A 23,305-nucleotide genomic window follows, 5' to 3' on the forward strand; every position below is an offset into this window, starting at 1 on the left:
CTCATCATCATCATCACGGTGGCTAGGAGATGTTAACTACCTCGCCCGGTATACAGGAGGTCGTGGGTTTCGATTCCGATGCTGATGCCTGCTGTATATTTGGAGTTTGTGTGTCTCTCTCTCATCATCATCATCACGGTGGCTAGGAGATGTTAACTACCTCGCCTGGTATACAGGAAGTCGTGGGTTTCGATCCCGACCCTGACGCCTGCTGTATATTTGGAGTCTCCGTCTCTCTCTCTCTCTCTCTCCCCGTAGTTGCGTGGATTCTTCTCCGGGTCCTTCGGTTATTCCCTCCACATTTAGAATCAACATCACGCGTTTAGAGTATTTGGCTGCTATAAATGTCCACGTGATAAGCCACCTCGTTGGGCTATCATTTGTGATATCCAGGTCGCTACATTGCAGTTCAGCGTAGTGGCAAGGAGCCATCCGACCACCGCGTGACACACCACGTCCTTGTCGTGACTCACGGGGGGTGGGGGGGGGGGTGAGTGGATGTGTGCTGTAGGAATACAATAGACATTGTACCCTACACATTGCCATCATAATCGGCCGTGATCTCTACCATTGCTGGATCAAGAATGCAATGGGCCGATCGTTATCCACGTGAGAGACGCGTGTCGGCTGAGTCATCACGTGCTGATTGTGAGTCGTCACCTGCTTCTTGTCGCGTGTCGGCAGATTTATACTCGACGCAGGGCACCGACTATACTCCCAGACTCGGGTGGTCAAGCCCAGGTGTAGCCGCGTCAGAAGCGGCGGAGTGGCTGCGTCGCCACGATGTCTCATGCACACAGCTCGACCACAGTCACCTAACCGGGGGCATTGCGTGGGGACCCGTTGCACGGTCTCCTCTGGATGCCCGATCGTGAGCGAGCGAGCGAGCGTTGCGAGACACCGCAGACTTTACAGCTTTGCCTCCCACCGTACATCCTCATCAGGCATGCTCTGTCCGCTGCTCGATGACGGGGCGGGCGGGGATGGAGGAGGGTGGTGACTCATGACACCGACTTAGTTTTGGCGACATTCGTTAATAACAGTGTCTGGCCTTGAAAGTAAAGAATATATATAATAGGTGACGTTTCGAACAATGACCCTTCTTCGCAGATAGAGAGGTGAGTAGCGAGACAGAGTAGACGATCAGGCCTGTAGAATGCAGGGGTTTAAACCGCGGGAGATCCATGATGAGGATTACATTTGAAATGTGTTATTCTGATGGCCCAGTTTTTAAACCGGTCATACGAATAGTTACGCGAATGGTGCCTAGTGAGTAACAGACAAATCCTTAATCAGTCACAAAGTATATACTACTTCTACAATAATTCTAAATAATACAATCATTTATATGAAACATATAAAACTTGATTTTTTGCCCGTCCAAGGACGGGTGTAGATTGCAGTACATCTGAAATATTCAATAGAAAAATTGTTCAGCTCATGATTATTAATGAGGGGGGGTTGCCCCATGTGGAGTGACGTCGCCCGCTCATGGTTATTGTGGAGGGGTGCGGCATGTGGAGTGTCGTCATCCGCTCATGATCAATGAGGGGAGGGGTGCGACATGTGGAGTGACGTCACCCGCTAATGGTTATTGTGCAAGGGTGCGGCATGTGGAGTGACGTCACCCACTAATGGTTATTGTGCAGAGGTGCGGTATGTGGAGTGACGTCACCCGCTCATGGTTATTGTGGAGGGGTGCGGCATGTGGAGTACGCGACCTTCTTGTGCGTAAGTGTAAATTTCCACGCGCGCATGAATATTAATGACGGGGGGGGGGCTTTGTAGTGACGTCACGCACGGATGTAGCACTGTGCTGTGTATGAATATTGATGAAAGGGGGGTGCTTTTGCAGTGAGGTCACGCACGGATGTAGCACTGTGCTGTGTAGGTTTATTTTTTTACCGTCACTTTCTGTCAAGAAACGTCAAATTTGAAGCGACTTTGCGCGTAATAAATTATTTAATTCAGCTCGACCTTCCTCTGCGCTAGTGTAAAAATCCACCCACTCATGAATATTAACGAGGGAGGTGGGGGTGGGCCTCATGCGGAGTGACGTCACGCGGGGGGGGGGGGGCTGGGGCTCACGTGGAGCGACGTAACGCGCGGGACGGACAGACATTTCTGGGTGATTATAGTCGGGTAATGTTGCTGGCGCATTGGAACCGTCAAGTCGGTCGCGAGGTCAATTGCAGGTTCTCGGTCAACTTTTCATCGATTCGCTCTTCAACGTGCGTGGACATCCAGGGTTGGGTGTCCTGCGGGTTAGGCTGTACCAACCCCCACCCCCGCCATATGAACGTGGAATTACCAGCATTGACTTGATTGATGAGTAAAGAAACGAGCGGTGCGCCGTGCACGTATGAACGACGGACGATTTTCGAGTGAGTTTTATTCGAGAATTGCCAATATCATTGATTCCACCACGCATTCGCTTCCTTCCTTCTGCCCGTTGTAAACTAAATCATCATCATCAACATCGAGCTACGATCTATCCACTGTTGGATGAAGACCCCTCCCTAAGCTTACGAGCGTTACAAAAAGTAAGAAGAGGTTTTACCCTTTCTGGCCATAATTAAGCAGCAGTAGTTTTGTTAAGATGATCAAACATCAAAAATAAACATTTAGCAAGGAATCAATTTACTGCATTCACCACACACTATACTTGTGGTGAACATGTAAACACACATGCTCTAACAATATATGGCGTTGACATTGTAACTGATTGGCCTGCATCAGAGACAGCTATTTGGTGCTTGAACATCTTAACACCTTCCCGTTTCATTTCCAGAAAGGGTAAAACCTCTTTATTAATTTTGCATGCTTTGATACTGGCAAAAAGGTCCCATTTCTTAGCAGCGTGGTGGTGAAGTATGGTCAAACACCCCACCCACCCCCCCCTATCACCACCCGTGCCCACATACGACACGGCCCCTTCACCCAGCAGTGGATGAGCGAAGGGCGCTGTACCATTAAATAACATTCACGTACATTTATAAACATATATCTGAGTAGAAACAAAAACAGTCCATCCATTGCACACAGCTCGACCACAGTCACCTAACCGGGGTTCAAACCTTCACGGCGTGCTCTCTGCTGCGGCCGTGCGTCATTCCGGGAAAACCCGGCGCGGATTGCCCGATCAGGATTCACCAGGCGCAGCACTGATTCCTGGGGAACGCCAGGTCGATTGTGGAGTCACGTCGCCACGTGGTCGGGATGTTATCACGCGGGGTGGAACTTTAAACAACAAAGACAAAGATCCCCCGTGTAGCCTGCCACAGACTGATGAGGCAAGTGCTGTTAGCGAGCACTTATGAAGGCCGACACGGCACACGAGGGGGTGGGTGGCCAACACCACGCCCGGCCGCCTTTGTCTCCCGAGTGGCGATGATTACACACCGCACCAGGTACTCATTTGAGGCTGAGTCGACCTATGGGAGTGTGAGTGAGTGGAGTTTGTGTGTTCTCCCTCTGATATGTAGAGAGTGAGTGAGTGGGTGTGTGGAGTTTGTGTGTTCTCCCTCTGCTATGTAGATTGTGAGTGAGTGGGTGAGTGGAGTCTATGTGTTATCCCTCTGTTAAACACATCACTCACACTTACACATCACTCACACTCACTCATTACTTACACTCACACATCAATCACGCATCACTCACACTCACACATTAATCACACATCACTTACACTCACACCCCACTCACACTCACACATCACTCACACATCACTCATTACTCACACTCACACATCACTCACACTTACACATCAATCACACATCACTTACACTCACACCCCACTCACACATCACTCATTACTCACACTCACACCTCACTCACACACACATCACTCACACATCACTCACACTCACACATCACTCACACACCACTCACACTCACATCACTCACACATCACTCACACTCACACATCACGCACACATCACTCACACATCACTCACACATCACATCACTCACACATCACTCACACACCACTCACACATCACTCACACATCACTCATACTCACACATCACTCACACATCACTCATACTCACACATCACTCACACATCACTCACACTCACACATCACTCACACTCACACATCACTCACACATCACTCATACTCACACATCACTCACACATCACTCACACTCACACATCACTCACACTCACACACCACTCACACATCACTCACACTCACACAACACTCACACATGACTCATACTCACACATCACACATCACTCACACATCACTCACACATCACTCACACTCACTCACACATCACTCACACATCGCGATCTTCACGAGCGGCTTCATCTTCCCGCACGGTTCGTCTCCACGACGGCATTCTCCCACCTCCTCCTTCTCCTCGACTCTTCCTCCACAACAGAAGACCTCGACAATCCACCGGTGAGATGAAGACTTCCACGCCGCACCCCACCCACCACCCCCCACCACCAACCCACCCATCACCGCGATCCACACATTGTTGTCAGCACGAAACGGGGCTCGTCACGGGGGTCACATCGCCGCTCACCGCGTACCCCCCCCCGATCAAGGGGACCCCCGAAGCGGCCCCCCTCGCGACATTGGAGGCCCGGCCCCCCTCTCCCTGGGCCTCCGACACGTGACTCGAACTGCTGAACCTGGCGAGCGAATGAATGAGAGGGAGCGCGAATGACAAACATCACGCCGGTGGGGGGGGGGGGGCGAGGAAGGAAGGAATGAATGAAGGAATTAATGAATGCGCCGGTGTGCTTCACAGACAGCTGCTACGGGGTCCGCAGGAGTTTGACAGCGGCGCGATTCGCCGCTCGTTGTTCTGCAAAGGGGCCGTCCATAAATTACGTCACGCGATTTTGGACGATTTTGACCCCCCCCCACCCCTCGTCACACGGCGTCACAAAAAGTCAGAACCCCCCCTCAAATATGACGTCACAAAGCTCTGCCCCTCCCCCACCCAAATATATATATATTTCTATTTGGAAAAAAAACCATGCTTCAAATCGCTTTAAACTATTGTCATTGTAGTGCGTATTGAATGTGGCACTGCACTCTGATGTTGTAGGAGAAAACATTCATTAAAACGTGAATTTAATTAAGTAGAACGTGTTGTCTATATTTATTTAAAGTTGCGAATTTTGATGTGACGTCACATTTCTCAAACCCCGCCCACCCCCCCGTCGTCACACATCGTCACAAATGTCTGACCACCACCCCCCCCCCCCCCCAGGTGCGTGACGTCATTTATGGACGGCCGCAGAGGCGTCTCGCGGTTCGTATCCGGCAAGGCCGGCCCTGGTCAATGCTGCGCTGCGTGGGGTTAACCACGAATACAACAGCAGCAGCAACAAGCACGTGCTAAATCCGCTTCGTAGGTGGACGTTAAAGATCGCGTGACGCCATTCGAAACGCGAAAGGCCACGGCGCGTGCCATGGCGTCTAATTTGACAAAGTTGCAAGGAATCAGTTCATTAAGCAATTAATTAACCAATACATTAATGAATGAATGAAGCAATACATGAATTATAAATGTATCTCGGTAGTCCGACCCTCGTTGCAAACACTTGGCAGGGGCCTCTTGAGCGCCGCCGCCGCTGCTGCTGCCACTTACTGCTGGGCTTAGTGGCGGGCAGTAGCGGGCAGCAGAGGGCAGTAGCGGGCAGCAGAGGGCAGTAGCGGGCAGCAGAGGGCAGTAGCGGGCAGCAGAGGGCAGTAGCGGGCAGCAGAGGGCAATAGCGGGCAGCAGAGGCGGGCAGCAGAGGACAGTAGCAGGCAGAAGAGGGCAGTAGCGGGCAGCAGAGGCGGGCAGCAGAGGGCAGTAGCGGGCAGCAGATGGCAATAGCGAGCAGCAGAGGGCAATAGCGGGCAGCAGAGGCGGGCAGCAGAGGGCAGTAGCGGGCAGCAGAGGGCAATAGCGGGCAGCAGAGGGCAATAGCGGGCAGCAGAGGCGGGCAGCAGAGGGCAGTAGCGGGCAGCAGAGGGCAGTAGCGGGCAGCAGAGGCGGGCAGCAGAGGGCAATAGCGGGCAGCAGAGGGCAGTAGCGGGCAGCAGAGGCGGGCAGCAGAGGGCAGTAGCGGGCAGCAGAGGGCAGTAGCGGGCAGCAGAGGCGGGCAGCAGAGGGCAGTAGCGGGCAGCAGAGGGCAGTAGCGGGCAGCAGAGGGCAGTAGCGGGCAGCAGAGGGCAGTAGCGGGCAGAAGATGGCAGTAGCGGGCAGCAGGAGGTAGCAGAGGGCAGCAGAGGCGGCCAGCAGAGGGCAGTAGCGGGCAGCAGAGGGCAGTAGCGGGCAGCAGAGGGCAGTAGCGGGCAGCAGAGGGCAGTAGCGGGCAGCAGAGGGCAGTAGCGGGCAGCAGAGGGCAGTAGCGGGCAGAAGATGGCAGTAGCGGGCAGCAGGAGGTAGCAGAGGGCAGCAGAGGCGGCCAGCAGAGGGCAGTAGCGGGCAGCAGAGGGCAGTAGCGGGCAGCAGAGGGCAGTAGCGGGCAGCAGAGGGCAGTAGCGGGCAGCAGAGGGCAGTAGCGGGCAGCAGAGGGCAGTAGCGGGCAGCAGGAGGTAGCAGAGGGCAGCAGAGGCGGCCAGCAGAGGGCAGTAGCGGGCAGCAGAGGGCAGTAGCGGGCAGCAGAGGGCAGTAGCGGGCAGCAGAGGGCAGTAGCGGGCAGCAGGAGGTAGCAGAGGGCAGCGCATCAACATGCATTGCAGTACCGCGGGTCTTTGCTCCCATGTTTTTGTATTCTCCAAAAGTATTTCATGATGAACACGACGACCGAGGATCACAACACAGAGGATGGCAACAACACGCATCACGCATCACGGTGCAAATGGAAACCTGCATCTCTCTAACCCGCATGCTTGAATCGACTGTTTTAATAAACCCTACAAGCATGGTGTCTCCTGGTGTCTCCCTAAGCTCCGGTGTCCCTGTAAGGGAAGGCAAATAACGGAGGGGGCTTCGCTAGAACGTTTTTTAATGCTCCCTCGGACTCCATCAATCAAGCGGGTGGGTGGGTTCGTGAGTGAATGGGTGAGTCGGTGAGTGAGTAGGTGAGTGATTGGGTGAGTGAGTGAGTGATTGGGTGGGTGGGTGAGTAGGTGAGTGATTGGGTGAGTGAGTGAGTGAATGGGTGAGTCGGTGAGTGAGTAGGTGAGCGAGTAGGTGAGCGAGTGGATGCGTTGTTGTGACCTGCAGTATGGTGGTTGAGTGAGTAATTGGTTGAATGTGTGAATGGGTGAGTTGTTGAGTACATTGTTGGGAGTTGCAGTGTGGTGGTTGAGTGAGTGAATAGGTGAATTAATAGGTGAGTGAGTGTGCGGCAGGGTGAGTGTGTTGCTGTGACCTGCAGTGTGGTGGTTGAGTGAGTGAATAGGTGAGTGAGTGGGTGAGTGTGCGGCAGGGTGAGTGGGTGAGCGGGAGAGTGAGTGAGTGTGCGGCAGGGTGAGTGTGTTGCTGTGACCTGCAGTGTGGTGGTTGAGTGAGTGAATAGGTGAGTGAGTGGGTGAGTGTGCGGCAGGGTGAGTGGGTGAGCGGGAGAGTGAGTGAGTGTGCGGCAGGGTGAGTGTGTTGCTGTGACCTGCAGTGTGGTGGTGGTTGAACACGGTGTGGCTGAGACGAAACTGTCAGGGTCTGGCAGACAACAACAACCGCCATTCACCACTAAGTGGTGGTGACATCACCACAACGCTTGTCCCAGGCGATTGGCACGTTGAGGCTACGTGAAGTGTCGAACGCCCGCTGCCAGGAGGTCACGGGGCAGACCAAGGTGCCACGGGTCGACTGACTGAGATGAGTGGCTGATGCACCACCTGTGCCCCCTACTGTGCCAACTTGCTGTGCTTTAGCCACCCAGCGCTCCGCTCGTTGTTGTGAGCGTCACTCCTCCGCCCTCCGTTGTTGTTGGAGGGCGACTGCCTCCATCTACCCAGTAGCGTCCTTCACGAGCCTCCTCCACAGAAGCCGATCTTGACACCGCTGGTACCAGTCATCGGCCAGTCCACTCAGCTCCACATCCTCTTGTACCACACCACTGCATCTCTTCTCGAGCCCGTGCCGCGCCCGTTTACCCCCCTCTATCCGGCCGAACAAAAGCTCTTTAGGCATGCGGTGGCTGGGCATGTGGGCTACATGACCCAGCCAACGCAGCCTTGCCTGCCGGAGGAGCTCACCAATAGGACTTGGTCCAGATTTTTCAAGGGTTTGTGAGCTCACACAATCCAGCCTGGTTAAAACCAGGATGCATCGTAGGCAGGCCAGCCTAAATGTGTCTAACCGGTGAAGATGCCCCAATAGGGGGGTCCACGTTTTGCAAGCGTAGAGAAGGGAGGGAATGACTGTGGCCGAGAAGACCTGAAGCTAAGTGCGGAGCGACAGACCAGGTAGCTTCCACACAGCGTGACGCAACCGATGAAAAGATATTGCGGCTCGACTGATTCGGACTAAGACCTCTGCTGTTAAACTGGAGCCGGTCATGGGCACACAACCCAGGTATGGGAAACTCTCCACTCTCTCCACAACTGCCCTATCACTAATTGGGAGTTGTGGGGTGGAGTGTCCAATGCTACAAAATACGCAGGCAGGTGCTTAGTTTTGGTGGGGCTGATGGTAAGGCCCCACCTCCTAGTGGCACGCTCCAGGTTCAGCAGCAGCACCTTCAACTCCTTCTCTGAGTGAGCGGCAATTACCAAATCATTGGCATACATAACATGGTTGAGCAATCGGGAGCGATCCCTTTTCCACACCTAGGCATCGATCAGCCCCCCTTTGCATCTATACCAGATTGAAATTCCTCCGGTACAGCCATCAAATGCTTCACGAACTGCGTGGTCGAAATAGATGTTAAATAATGTGGGAGCCAGAGGACATCACTGTCGCACCCCAAGGTGTACAGGGAATGGCACCGACTCCTGGCCACGTAGTTTATCCTGGCCCGCTCACCATCATGAAGGTCCTTAATGATAGTGAGCAGCAGGTCACGGACTCCGAAAGCACGAAGAACAACACAGAGCCCAGGCCTACTGATGGTACCATAGGCCCTTGACCAGGTCGATAAAGTAGAGATGTTGGTCTTGTTGGAATTCCCTACACCTCTGCTGTAGCAGGCGGACATAAAATATGGCATCTGTGCAGGACCGCCATTTCCTGAAACCGTATTGGGGCTCCACAAGCCTCTCCTCAGCGTGCCTAGCAAGGCGATGTTGAATAATCCTTGCCAGGACCTTTCCCGGCGCACTGAGGAGTGAGATGCCCCTGTAGTTGTTACAGTCTGTGCGGTCCGCCTTCTTAAAAAGGGCATCCTTCCAATCCTGCGGAACCCGTCCAGTGGTCCAGACTGTTGTTATGATGTCATGTAGGGCAGTCTGTGCACAAACACCACCCTCCCTCAGCATTTCCCTTGGGAGATAATCTCTGCTCGTGCCTTTCCTGGTCTCACGCTCTGGATCGCCGTCCGTACTTCCTCAACAGATGGCACCTCAGCCAGCTACTCACAGGGAGTGACTTCTTCATCCCATATTTGAGGCACCACAGCCTCAGCAGGGTCATCCCCACTTTGCCCCATGATGTTTTCAAGCTGAGGGATTTCCCCTCCCCAGGACCTCACATAAATACTCAGGAAATCTGCAAACCTGTTCCTGGGGGTCGGAGATTGGATCACTGTTCTTTCCCCGAATGATTGTAATAGGTGTGGGGCTGCAGGTTAATTTTTTGATGGAATTGAAGGGCGATTTGTGATCGTGGGCCATTGAGGCAGACTCCATCTCCTCAGCAACCCGCGACCACCAACCATCCTTGCATCGCCTCACGGCTCTCCGACCCTCCGAGCGAAGGCTGCGGTAAGCCTCCTCATTCTCTGACGTGGGATGGTGTAGACGATGAGAGTGGGCCTGTCGCTTTTTCTCAGCCAGCCTGAACACCTCCTCTGACAGCCAGGGTCTCTGGGAAGGTCTGGACCGCGTACCCAAAGCAGGCATTGCAGTTGCATGAGCCACAGTCCTAAACCTCGCCCATTTAACCTCGACATCAGGAGGAGTGGGGGACGATGCCAACCCCAGCCACAAGCGTTGATGAAATTCTCGCTTGCAACCTTCATCAGCTACAGTGAGGGAAAAAAGTATTTGATCCCCTGCTGATTTTGTACGTTTGGCCACTGACAAACAAATGATCAGTCTATAATTTTAATGGTAGGTTTATTTGAACAGTGAGAGACAGAATAACAACAAAAAAATCCAGAAAAACGCAAATCAAAATGTTATAAATTGATTTGCATTTTAATGAGGGAAATAAGTTTTTGACCCCTCTGCAAAACATGACTTAGTACTTGGTGGCAAAACCCTTGTTGGCAATCACAGAGGTCAGACGTTTCTTGTAGTTGGCCACCAGGTTTGCACACATCTCAGGCGGGATTTTGTCCCACTCCTCTTTGCAGATCTTCTCCAAGTCATTAAGGTTTCGACGCTGACGTTTGGCAACTCGAATCTTCAGCTCCCTCCACAGATTTTCTATGGGATTAAGGTCTGGAGACTGGCTAGGCCACTCCAGGACCTTAATGTGCTTCTTCTTGAGCCACTCCTTTGTTGCCTTGGCTGTGTGTTTTGGGTCATTGTCATGCTAGAATACCCATCCACGACCCATTTTCAATGTCCTGGCTAAGGGAAGGAGGTTCTCACCCAAGATTTGACGGTACATGTCCCCGTCCATCGCCCTTTGATGCGGTGAAGTTGTCCTGTCCCCTTAGCAGAAAAACACCCCCAAAGCATAATGTTTCGACCTCCATGTTTGACGGTGGGGATGGTGTTCTTGGGGTCATAGGCAGCATTCCTCCTCCTCCAAACACGACGAGTTGAGTTGATGCCAAAGAGCTCCATTTTGGTCTCATCTGACCACAACACTTTCACCCAGTTGTCCTCTGAATCATTCAGATGTTCATTGGCAAACTTTAGACGGGCATGTATATGTGCTTTCTTGAGCAGGGGGACCTTGCAGGCACTGCAGGATTTCAGTCCTTCACGGCGCAGTGTGTTGCCAATTGTTTTCTTGGTGACTATGGTCCCAGCTGCCTTGAGATCATTGATAAGATCCTCCCGTGTAGTTCTGGGCTGATTCCTCACCGTTCTCATGATCATTGCAACTCCACGAGGTGAGATCTTGCATGGAGCCCCAGGCCGAGGGAGATTGACAGTTCTATTATGTTTCTTCCATTTGCGAATTATCGCACCAACTGTTGTCATCTTCTCACCAAGCTGCTTGGCAATGATCTTGTAGCCCATTCCAGCCTTGTGTAGGTCTACAATCTTGTCCCTGACATCCTCGGAGAGCTCTCTGGTCTTGGCCATGGTGGAGAGTTTGGAATCTGATTGATTGATTGCTTCTGTGGACAGGTGTCTTTTATACAGGTAACAAGCTGAGATTAGGAGCATTCCCTTTAAGAGTGTGCTCCTAATCTCAGCTTGTTACCTGTATAAAAGACACCTGGGAGCCAGAAATCTTTCTGATTGAGAGGGGGTCAAATATATATTTCCCTCATTAAAATGCAAATCAATTTATAACATTTTTGACATTTTTTCTGGATTTTGTTGTTGTTATTCTGCCCCTCACTGTTCAAATAAACCTACCATTAAAATTAGAGACTGATCATTTCTTTGTCAGTGGGCAAACGTACAAAATTAGCAGGGGATCAAATACTTTTTCCCTCACTGTAGCTGAGACCAGGCCACCTTAGGTTGGAATGGGGTCCTGGGTGTACATCCACCACCGGAGTGGATGAATGGCAGGCGCATCTTAGAGAAGACAAGTCGATGGTCAGTGGGCAGATCAGCTCCACGGTAGGTCCTGGTGTCAAGGACATGGGCCCGCATCCGTTGTTCCGTCACTATGTAGTCCAGCAGATGTTCTTGCTTGGACCCGGCATGCATCCATGATGTTGTGTGGATGCGCCGATGCCGGAACTGCGTGTTGGTAATTACAAGCCCAAGGGCTGCACAAAAATCTAGCAGCCTCCTACCGTTGTTATTGAGCTGATCTGGCCCATGTTTTCCAATCACTCCAGACCTGGTGCTAGCATCATAACTAACTCGGGCATTGAAGTTACCCAACAAGATGACTCGATCCCAAGGGGCCACTTTAGCCAGCACTTGTGACAGGAGGTCATAGAAGGCATCTGACTCATCGGCCTTGCCTACATCCCTCCACGGATGTTCGTCTTCGGTGGGGGCATAAGTAACCATAACCACAACTCCTTGCCTCTGGTTAATGGGAAGGTGAGCCCAAAGTAGCCTGAGGCTTACTGCTTCCCACACCTCACCGCCACGCTCCCACGCCCCCTTCCTTCTTTTTTTCAGAAGAAGAGCCACTCCCTGTTGTTTGGCAGCCTCCTGCCCCGAGTAGCGGACTGTCCACCACTCATGGTGGCAGGAGCCAGAGCCGGTCCACAGGGCCTCCTGAATACCACAGAGATCCAGGCGGTACCGGTCCAGCTCCTGACAGAGGAGTGGCAGCCTCTCCTCCGCAGTGAGCGTTCGAACATTCCACGTAGCCATTCACAGTGGCTTTGTGCTGTTTCTGGTGAAGCCCCGAGGGTAAGTATTCAGTCTCCTGGCTCTGTCAAATGGGGTTTGTCCAGGAGACGTCAAAGATGCCTGTCCCCCAGGGACCTCCAGCACAAGCTTAATACGTTTTTACATTGTAGTTTAGTAGTAGTTAATTAACTACGATGTCTGGCAGACGAACCCCCGGTGACACAATCTACCTTTGCCCCCACATGAGTAACCCTGGGGGGAGGGGCTGGTGGGGAGGGGCAGAAGAAGGGGTGTTGTGATTTCACTCACCTATTATTAAACTTACTTTTATTTTACCAGTTAAGGCTCACTGAGCTATACAGCTCTTTTTCAGGAGCGACCTGGCCACAAGTGATAGACCAACGAAGCGGCATATCATCATCATCATCACGTGGAAATGTACAGCAGCCAAATATTCTAAACGCGTGATGTTTATTTTAAATGTTCAGGGAAAACCCAGAGGACCCGGACAAAAATCCACGCGACCATGCGGGAGAGAGACACCGCAAACTCCAAATATACAGCAGGCGTCGTCAGGGTCGGATTAAACCCACGACTTCCTGTATACCAGGCGATGTAGTTAACATCTCCTAGCCACCAGATGTTTAACACGTGTTTAACACAAATTGTTAAGCGGCCTGCAATGAACGGCACTGTCACGGTTGCCATGGTTTCAGAATGCACCGCGATTGTGGAATCGAGCAACATTGTCACGGTCAGAGCTTGGGAGAAAGAGACGCTGGGAGGGAATTCCAAGGTGGAGCTACCTGGGTCTCCTTGAGCTACCTGGGTCTCCTTGATCTACCTGGGTCTCCTTAATCTACCTGGGTCTCCTTGATCTACCTGGGTCTCCTTGAGCTACCAGGGCCTCCTTGAGCTACCTGGGCCTCCTTGAGCTACCTGGGTCTCCTTGAGCTACCTGGGCCTCCTTGAGCTACCTGGGCCTCCTTGAGCTACCTGAGTCTCCTTGAGCTACCTGCGTCTCCTTGAGCTACCTGGATCCCCTTGAGCTACCTGGGCCTCCTTGATCTACCTGGGCCTCCTTGATCTACCTGGGTCTCCTTGAGCTACCTGGGTCTCCTTGAGCTACCTGGGCCTCCTTGAGCTACCTGGGTCTCCTTGAGCTACCTGCGTCTCCTTGAGCTACCTGGATCGCCTTGAGCTACCTGGGCCTCCTTGATCTACCTGGGCCTCCTTGATCTACCTGGGTCTCCTTGAGCTACCTGGGCTTCCTTGAACTACCTGGGTCTCCTTGAGCTACCTGGGCTTCCTTGATCTACCTGGGTCTCCTTGAGCTACCTGGGCTTCCTTGATCTACCTGGGTCTCCTTGAGCTACCTGGGTTTCCTTGATCTACCTGGGTCTCCTTGATCTACCTGGGTCTCCTTGAGCTACCTGGGTCTTCTTGAGCTACCTGGGCCTCCTTGAGCTACCTGGGTCTTCTTGAGCTACCTGGGTCTCCTTTAGCTACCTGGGCTTCCTTGATCTACCTGGGTCTCCTTGAGCTACCTGGGCTTCCTTGATCTACCTGGGTCTCCTTGAGCTACCTGGGCTTCCTTGATCTACCTGGGTCTCCTTGATCTACCTGGGTCTCCTTGAGCTACCTGAGTCTCCTTGAGCTACCTGGGCCTCCTTGAGCTACCTGGGTCTCCTTGATCTACCTGGGTCTCCTTGAGCTACCTGGGTCTCCTTGAGCTACCGGGGCCTCCTTGAGCTACCTGGGTCTTCTTGAGCTACCTGGGTCTCCTTGATCTACCTTGGTCTCCATGAGCTACCTGGGTCTCCTTGATCTACCTGGGCCTCCTTGAGCTACCTGGGTCTCCTTGAGCTCTCTGGGCCTCCTTGAGCTACCTGGGTCTCCTTTAGCTACCTGGGTCTCCTTGATCTACCTGGGTCTCCTTGAGCTACCTGGGTCTCCTTGATCTACCTGGGTCTCCCTGAGCTACCTGGGTCTCCTTGAGCTACCTGGGTCTCCTTGAGCTACCTGGGCCTCCTTGATCTACCTGGGTCTCCTGAGCTACCTGGGTCTCCTTGAGCTACCTGGGTCTCCTTGATCTACCTGGGTCTCCTGAGCCACCTGGGCCTCCTTGATCTACCTGGGTCTCCTGAGCTACCTGGGTCTCCTTGATCTACCTGGGTCTCCTTGATCTACCTGGGTCTCCTGAGCTACCTGGGTCTCCTTGATCTACCTGGGCCTCCCTGAGCTACCTGGGTCTCCTTGAGCTACCTGGGTCTCCTTGAGCTACCTGGGCCTACTTGATCTACCTGGGTCTCCTGAGCTACCTGGGTCTCCTTGATCTACCTGGGCCTCCCTGAGCTACCTGGGTCTCCTTGAGCTACCTGGGTCTCCCTGAGCTACCTGGGTCTCCTGAGCGTGCCCCGAGCCTTGCGGCAGCGGCAGCAGTGCGCCCCCGTCCCGCGCCGTGAGAGCAGCTGGTAGATGAGGGGGTTGTACATCGCGGCCGACTTGGCGAACATCGTGGGCACCATGGACACCGCGACGGGGACCGAGTCGGGGGCGCCGAACGCCGACCAAACGCTCACCACGGCGTACGGAATCCACGCGAGCAGGAAGCCCGCGCAGATCATCATCGCCACCTGCACCCACGCGGGCACACGGTGGGGAACCAGGGTGGGGGGGGGGGGGTCCGAGGTGATGGGGGTAGGGGTTGGGGTAGGGGTAGAGGTTGGGGTAGGGGTTTTGGTAGAGGTTTGGGTAGGGGTTGGGGTAGAGGTTGGGGTAGGGGTTGGGGTAGGGGTTGGGGTAGGGGTAGGGGTTGGGGTAGGGGTTGGGGGTAGGGGTTGGGGTAGGGGTTGGGGTAGGGGTTGGGGTAGAAGTTGGGGTAGAGGTTGGGGTAGGGGTTGGGGTAGAGGTTGGGGTAGAGGTTGGGGTAGAGGTTGGGGTAGAAGTTGGGGTAGGGGTTGGGGTAGAGTTTGGGGTAGGGGTTGGGGTAGGGGTTGGGGTAGGGGTTAGGGTTGGAGTAGGGGTAGAGGTTGGGGTAGAGTTTGGGTAGAGGTTAGAGTAAGGGTTGGGGTAGGGGTTGGGGTAGAGTTTGGGGTAGGGGTAGAGGTTGGGGTTGGGGTAGAGTTTGGGATAGGGGTTGGGGTAGAGGTTGGGGTAGGGGTAGAGGTTGGGATAGGGGTTGGGGTTGGGGTTGGGGTAGAGGTTGGGGTAGGGGATGGGGTACAGGTTGTGGTAGGGGTTGGGGTAGGGGTTGGGGTAGGGGTTGGGGTAGAGGTTGGGGTAGGGGTTGGGGTAGAGGTTGGGGTAGAGTTTGGGTAGAGGTTGGAGTAAGGGTTGGGGTATAGGTTGGGGTAGGGGTAGAGGTTGGGGTAGAGGTTGGGGTTGGGGTAGCGGTTGGGGTAGGGGATGGGGTAGAGTTTGGGGTAGGGGTTGGGGTAGGGGTTGGGGTAGGGGTAGGGGTAGGGGTTGGGGTAGAGGTTGGGGTAGGGGTTGGGGTAGAGGTTGGGGTTGGGGTAGGGGTTGGGGTAGGGGTTGGGGTAGAGGTTGGGGTAGGGGTTGGGGTAGAATTTGGGGTAGAGGTTGGGGTAGAGGTTGGGGTATGGGTTGGGGTAGGGGTTCAGGTAGGGTTGGGGTAGAGGTTGGGGTAGGGGTTGGGGTAGGGTTGGGGTAGGGGTTGGGGTAGGGTTTGGTGTAGAGGTTGTGGTAGGGGTTGGGGTAGGGCTTGGGGTAGAGGTTGGGGTAGGGGTTGGGGTAGAGTTTGGAGTAGGGGTAGAGGTTAGGGTTGGGGTAGGGGTTGGGGTAGGGGTTGGGGTAGGGGTTGGGGTAGGGGTTGGGGTAGGGGTTGGGGTAGAATTTGTGGTAGGGGTTGGGGTAGAGGTTGTGGTAGGGGTTGGGGTAGGGTTGGGGTAGGGGTTGGGGTAGAGGTTGGGGTAGAGTTTGGGTAGAGGTTGGAGTAAGGGTTGGGGTAGGGGTAGAGGTTGGGGTAGGGGTTGGGGTAGAGGTTGGGGTTGAGGTAGAGTTTGGGGTAGGGGTTGGGGTAGAGGTTGGGGTAGAGGTTGGGGTAGGGGTAGAGGTTGGGGTAGAGGTTGGGGTAGGGGATGGGGTAGAGGTTGTGGTAAGGGTTAGGGTAGGGGTTGGGGTAGGGGTTGGGGTAGGGGTAGAGGTTGGGGTAGGGGTTGGGGTAGAGGTTGGGGTAGAGTTTGGGTAGAGGTTGGAGTAAGGGTTGGGGTAGGGGTTGGGGTAGGGGTTGGGGTAGAGGTTGGGGTAGCGGTTGGGGTAGTGGATGGGGTAGAGTTTGGGGTAGGGGTTGGGGTAGGGGTTGGGTTGGGGTAGGGGTTGGGGTAGAGGTTGGGGTAGAGTTTGGGTAGAGGTTGGAGTAAGGGTTGGGGTAGGGGTAGAGGTTGGGGTAGGGGTTGGGGTAGAGGTTGGGGTTGAGGTAGAGTTTGGGGTAGGGGTTGGGGTAGAGGTTGGGGTAGGGGTAGAGGTTGGGGTAGAGGTTGGGGTAGGGGATGGGGTAGAGGTTGTGGTAAGGGTAGGGGTTGGGGTAGGGGTTGGGGTAGGGGTTGGGGTAGAGGTTGGGGTAGAGTTTGGGTAGAGGTTGGAGTAAGGGTTGGGGTAGGGGTTGGGGTAGGGGTTGGGGTAGAGGTTGGGGTAGCGGTTGGGGTAGCGGATGGGGTAGAGTTTGGGGTAGGGGTTGGGGTAGGGGTTGGGGTAGGGGTTGGCGTAGGGGTTGGGGTAGGGGTTGGGGTAGGGGTTGGGGTAGGGGTTGGGGTAGAGGTTGGGGTAGGGGTTGGGCGTAGAATTTGGGGTAGGGGTTGGGGTAGAGGTTGGGGTAGGGGTTGGGGTAGGGTTGGGGTAGGGGTTGGGGTAGGGGTTGGGGTAGAGGTTGGGGTAGGGGTTGGGGTAGAGGTTGGGGTAGAGTTTGGGTAGAGGTTGGAGTAAGGGTTGGGGTATAGGTTGGGGTAGGGGTTGGGGTAGAGGTTGGGGTAGAGGTTGGGGTTGGGGTAGCGGTTGGGGTAGGGGATGGGGTAGAGTTTGGGGTAGGGGTTGGGGTAGGGGTTGGGGTAGGGGTTGGGGTAGGGGTTGGGGTAGAGGTTGGGGTAGGGGTTGGGGTAGAGGTTGGGGTTGGGGTAGGGGTTGGGGTAGGGGTTGGGGTAGAGGTTGGGGTAGGGGTTGGGGTAGAATTTGGGGTAGAGGTTGGGGTAGGGGTAGAGGTTAGGGTTGGGGTAGAGGTTAGGGTTGGGGTAAGGGTTGGGGTAGGGGTTGGGGTAGGGGTTGGGGTAGGGGTTGGGGTAGGGGTTGGGGTAGGGGTTGGGGTAGGGGTTGGGGTAGGGGTTGGCGTAGGGGTTGGGGTAGGGGTTGGGGTAGGGGTTGGGGTAGGGGTTGGGGTAGAGGTTGGGGTAGGGGTTGGGCGTAGAATTTGGGGTAGGGGTTGGGGTAGAGGTTGGGGTAGGGGTTGGGGTAGGGTTGGGGTAGGGGTTGGGGTAGGGGTTGGGGTAGAGGTTGGGGTAGGGGTTGGGGTAGAGGTTGGGGTAGAGTTTGGGTAGAGGTTGGAGTAAGGGTTGGGGTATAGGTTGGGGTAGGGGTTGGGGTAGAGGTTGGGGTAGAGGTTGGGGTTGGGGTAGCGGTTGGGGTAGGGGATGGGGTAGAGTTTGGGGTAGGGGTTGGGGTAGGGGTTGGGGTAGGGGTTGGGGTAGGGGTTGGGGTAGAGGTTGGGGTAGGGGTTGGGGTAGAGGTTGGGGTTGGGGTAGGGGTTGGGGTAGGGGTTGGGGTAGAGGTTGGGGTAGGGGTTGGGGTAGAATTTGGGGTAGAGGTTGGGGTAGGGGTAGAGGTTAGGGTTGGGGTAGAGGTTAGGGTTGGGGTAGGGGTTGGGGTAGGGGTTGGGGTAGGGGTTGGGGTAGGGGTTGGGGTAGGGGTTGGGGTAGGGGTTGGGGTAGAATTTGTGGTAGGGGTTGGGGTAGAGGTTGTGGTAGGGATTGGGGTAGGGTTGGGGTAGGGGTTGGGGTAGAGGTTGGGGTAGAGTTTGGGTAGAGGTTGGAGTAAGGGTTGGGGTAGGGGTAGAGGTTGGGGTAGGGGTTGGGGTAGAGGTTGGGGTTGAGGTAGAGTTTGGGGTAGGGGTTGGGGTAGAGGTTGGGGTAGGGGTAGAGGTTGGGGTAGGGGTAGAGGTTGGGGTAGAGGTTGGGGTAGGGGATGGGGTAGAGGTTGTGGTAAGGGTTAGGGTAGGGGTTGGGGTAGGGGTTGGGGTAGGGGTAGAGGTTGGGGTAGGGGTTGGGGTAGAGGTTGGGGTAGAGTTTGGGTAGAGGTTGGAGTAAGGGTTGGGGTAGGGGTTGGGGTAGGGGTTGGGGTAGAGGTTGGGGTAGCGGTTGGGGTAGCGGATGGGGTAGAGTTTGGGGTAGGGGTTGGGGTAGGGGTTGGGGTAGGGTTGGGGTAGGGGTGGGGGTAGAGGTTGGGGTAGAGTTTGGGTAGAGGTTGGAGTAAGGGTTGGGGTAGGGGTAGAGGTTGGGGTAGGGGTTGGGGTAGAGGTTGGGGTTGAGGTAGAGTTTGGGGTAGGGGTTGGGGTAGAGGTTGGGGTAGGGGTAGAGGTTGGGGTAGGGGTAGAGGTTGGGGTAGAGGTTGGGGTAGGGGATGGGGTAGAGGTTGTGGTAAGGGTTAGGGTAGGGGTTGGGGTAGGGGTTGGGGTAGGGGTTGGGGTAGAGGTTGGGGTAGGGGTTGGGGTAGAGGTTGGGGTAGAGTTTGGGTAGAGGTTGGAGTAAGGGTTGGGGTAGGGGTTGGGGTAGGGGTTGGGGTAGAGGTTGGGGTAGCGGTTGGGGTAGCGGATGGGGTAGAGTTTGGGGTAGGGGTTGGGGTAGGGGTTGGGGTAGGGGTTGGCGTAGGGGTTGGGGTTGGGGTAGGGGTTGGGGTAGGGGTTGGGGTAGAGGTTGGGGTAGGGGTTGGGGTAGAATTTGGGGTAGGGGTTGGGGTAGAGGTTGGGGTAGGGGTTGGGGTAGGGTTGGGGTAGGGGTTGGGGTAGGGTTTGGGGTAGGGTTTGGTGTAGAGGTTGTGGTAGGGGTTGGGGTAGGGGTTGGGGTAGGGGTTGGGGTAGAGGTTGGGGTAGAGGTTGGGGTAGAGGTTGGGGTAGGGGTTGGGGTAGAGGTTGGGGTAGAGGTTGGGGTAGAGGTTGGGGTAGGGGCAGGGGTAGAGGTTGGGGTAGGGGTTGGGGTGGAGGTTGGGGTAGGGGTTGGGGTAGAGGTTGGGGTAGAGGTTGGGGTAAGGGTTGGGGTAGAGGTTAGGGTAGGGGTTGGGGTAGAAGTTGGGGTAGTGGTTGGGGTAGACGTTGGGGTAGGGGTGTGGGGTAGAGGTTTGGGTATGGGTTGGGGTAGGGGTTGGGGTAGAGGTTGGGGTAGAGGTTGGGGTAGGGGATGGGGTAGGGGTAGGGGTTCGGGCAGGGGTTGGGGTAGGGTAGGGGTAGAGGTTGGGGTAGAGGTTGGGGTAGCGGTTAGGGTAGGGGTTGGGGTAGGGGTTGGGGTAGAGGTTGGGGTAGAGGTTGGGGTAGGGGTTGAGGTTGGGGTAGAGGTTGGGGTAGAGGAAGGAATCAGGGTCAGAGTGACAGTTGGATTTGGGGTTGTGTAGAGGGAAAGTTCAAGAAGCGGTGGAGCTTTCCATCATCACCAACATCAACATCACCATCACCGTCACCACCATCACCACCCTCCGACTCCATCCCCACCATCCCACTCATCATCACCACTACCTTCCTCCCCCTCCATTATCATCATCATCACCAGCACCACCGTCACCCACTCATCGTCATCACCACCACCACCACCTATCCCCATCATCACCCCCACCATCCACTCACTACCACCACCACCAGCACCGCCACCACCGCCACTACCTTGGTGATGCGCAGCTCGAGCGCGACTCCTCCTCCTCCTCCTCCTCCGCCACCGCCCCGCGCGCGTCGCTCGAAGTGGGCGAGGTCGCGCGCGCTGCGGCGCACGGCGCCCACGATGCGCGCGTACGCAAAGAGGATGGCGGCGGCGGGCAGCAGGAGGCAGAAGAGGAGCATGCAGAGCACGAACGAGCGGCCCGCCGCCGACGACTGCGCCAGCCACCAGTCGAGGGTGCACGACGTTCCGAAGGGCTCCGGCGCGTAGCTGCCCCAGCCCAGCAGCGGCATCGTGGCCCAGAAGGCGGCGTACAACCACACGGCGAGCACGCAGAGGAACGCGTGGCGGCGTCGCACCCACGTGCCTGGGGGGGGTGGGGTGGGGGGGTGGGGGGTCGTCACAGTGGATAGGTGAGAGGTGGCAGGTGAGAGGTGACAGGTGGGGGGTGTCAGGTGACAGGTGACAGGTGACAGGTGAGAGGTGACAGGTGGGGGGTGTCAGGTGGGGGGTGTCAGGTGGGGGGTGTCAGGTGAGAGGTGAAAAGGTGACAGGTGAGAGGTGACAGGTGGGAGGTGACAGGTGAGAGGTGTCAGGTGAGAGGGGACAGGTGAGAGGTGACAGGTGAGAGGTGACAGGGGACAGGTGAGAGGTGACAGGTGGGGGGTGACAGGTGGGGGGTGTCAGGTGAGAGGGGACAGGTGAGAGGTGACAGGTGGGGGGTGACAGGTGAGAGGTGTCAGGTGAGAGGGGACAGGTGAGAGGTGTCAGGTGGGGGGTGTCAGGTGAGAGGTGACAGGTGAGAGGTGACAGGTGAGAGGTGACAGGTGACAGGTGTCAGGTGTCAGGTGAGAGGTGACAGGTGGGGGGTGACAGGTGGGGGGTGACAGATGGGGGGGGGGTGTCACGGTGGACGGGTGAGACGTGTCATGAGCGGTGGAGTGAATGGCGGCTCTGATGGGTGACATGAGCATTGGATGCGAAGGGCGACTGTGATGGTGTCGATGCGGCTCGTACTGTAGGCGAGGTGGCAGATCTTGAGGTAGCGCTCGAAGCTGACCGTGGTGAGGGTGCCGAGGCTGCCGCAACCAAAGAAGAACCCCGTGAAGCCGTACCAGCGGCAGCCGGCACCGCCGAAGAGCCACTCGTGGGCAAAGCTCGACGCGGCCGAGAACGGCTTCCCCACCACTTCAAGGGGGTGGGGGAGTATGGGGGCACACACACGGATACTTACACACACAACAAGGGCACGTGAAGTGTCGAACGCCCGCTGACAGGAGGTCACGGGGCAGACCCAGCAGGTGCCACGGGTCGACTGACTGAGATGACTGGCTGATGCACCACCTGTGCCCCCTACTGTGCCAACTTGCTGTGCTTTAGCCACCCAGCGCTCCGCTCGTTGTTGTGAGCGTCACTCCTCCGCCCTCCGTTGTTGTTGGATGGCGACTGCCTCCAACTGCTCAGTAGCGTCCTTCACGAGCCTCCTCCACAGAGGCCGATCTTGACACCGCTGGTACCAATCATCAGCAAGTCCACTCAGCTCCACATCCTCCTGTACCACATCACTCCATCTCTTCTCCAGCCCGTGCCGCGCTCGCTTAGCCCCCTCAATCCGGCCGAACAAAAGCTGTTTCGGCATGCGATGGCTGGGCATGCGGGCTACATGACCCAGCCATCGCAGCCTTGCCCGCCGGAGGAGCTCACCGATGGGACCTTGCCCAGATCTTTCAAGGATTTGTGAGCTCCTCAGACAATCCAGTCTGGTTAAACCCAGGATGGATCGTAGGCAGGCCAGCCTAAATGTTTCTAACCGGCGAAGATGTTCCATTAGAGGGGTCCACGTTTCGCAAGCGTAGAGAAGGGAGGGAATGACCGTGGCCGAGAAGACCTGAAGCTTAGTGTGGAGCGACAGACCAGGTAGCTTCCACACAGCGTTACGCAACCGATGAAAAGATATTGCCGCTCGACTGATTCGGAGTGAGACCTCTGCTGTTAAACTGGAGCCAGTCATAAGCACACTGACCAGGTCAATAAAGCAGAGATTTAGGTCTTGTTGGAATTCCCTACACCTCTGCTGTAGAAAATGGACAGAAAATATGGCATCTGTGCAGGACCACCCTTTCCTGAAACCACATTGGGGATCCGCAAGCCTCTCCTCAGCGTGCCTGGCAAGGCGGTGTTGAATAATCCTTGCCAGGACTTTTCCAGGCACACTGAGGAGTGAGATGCCCCTGTAGTTATTACAGTCTGTGCGGTCCCCCTTCTTAAAAAGGGGGACCACCAGGGCATCCTTCCAGTCCTGTGGAACCCGTCCAGTGGTCCAGACTGTTGTTATGATGTCATGTAGGGCAGTCTGTGCACAAACGCCACCCTCAGCATTTTGCTTGGGAGATCATCTCTGCCCGGTGCCTTTCCTGGCCTCAGCAGGCTCATCCCCACTTTGTCCCACGATTTTTTCCATGTGGAGGGATTTCCTCTCCCCCAGTACCTCACAGAAATGCTTAGCAAATCTGCAAACCTGTTCATGGGGGTCGGAGATTGGATCACCATTCTTTCCCCTAATTATGGTAATAGGTGTGGCCCTGCAGGTTAATTTTCAGATGGAATTAAAGAGCGATTTGTGATTGCGGGTCACTGAGGCAGACTACATCTCCTCAGCAACCCGCGACCACCACCCATCCTTGCAGCGCCTCACGGCTCTCCGAACCTCCGAGCAAAGGCTGCAGTAAGCCTCTTCATTCTCCAATGTGGGATGCTGTAGCCGATGAGAGTGGGCCTGTCGCTTTTTCTCAGCCAGCTTGAACACCTCCTCTGTCAGCCAGGGTCTTTGGGGAGGTCTGGACCATATACACAAAGCAGCCATTGCAGCTGCATGAGCCACAGTCCTAAACCTCTCCCATTTCTCGACGTCAGGAGGAGTGGGGGACGATGCCAACC

General features: G+C 55.6%; 1 protein-coding gene across 1 annotated transcript in view; it reads right to left on the reverse strand.

Annotated features, from left to right (window-relative positions):
• Nucleotides 1–4,468: 4,468 nt before the first annotated feature.
• Nucleotides 4,469–23,305, reverse strand: part of LOC116953361 (opsin-5-like) — a 28,029-nt gene continuing 9,192 nt past the window's right edge. Inside the window, exons 3-6 of the mRNA XM_032973501.2 lie at nucleotides 21,386–21,556; nucleotides 20,377–20,735; nucleotides 14,898–15,136; nucleotides 4,469–4,642 (exon numbers count right to left, since the gene is read on the reverse strand). Of these exons, the coding sequence (XP_032829392.1) occupies nucleotides 4,489–4,642; nucleotides 14,898–15,136; nucleotides 20,377–20,735; nucleotides 21,386–21,556 (923 nt within the window). The 3' untranslated portion in view covers nucleotides 4,469–4,488. The remainder of the gene's footprint in view (nucleotides 4,643–14,897; nucleotides 15,137–20,376; nucleotides 20,736–21,385; nucleotides 21,557–23,305) is intronic.

The sequence above is a fragment of the Petromyzon marinus genome, chromosome 51 (genome assembly GCF_048934315.1).
Source record: "Petromyzon marinus isolate PM22_M1 ecotype Great Lakes invasive population chromosome 51, UKy_Petmar_22M1.pri1.0, whole genome shotgun sequence".
NCBI lineage: Eukaryota > Metazoa > Chordata > Hyperoartia > Petromyzontiformes > Petromyzontidae > Petromyzon > Petromyzon marinus.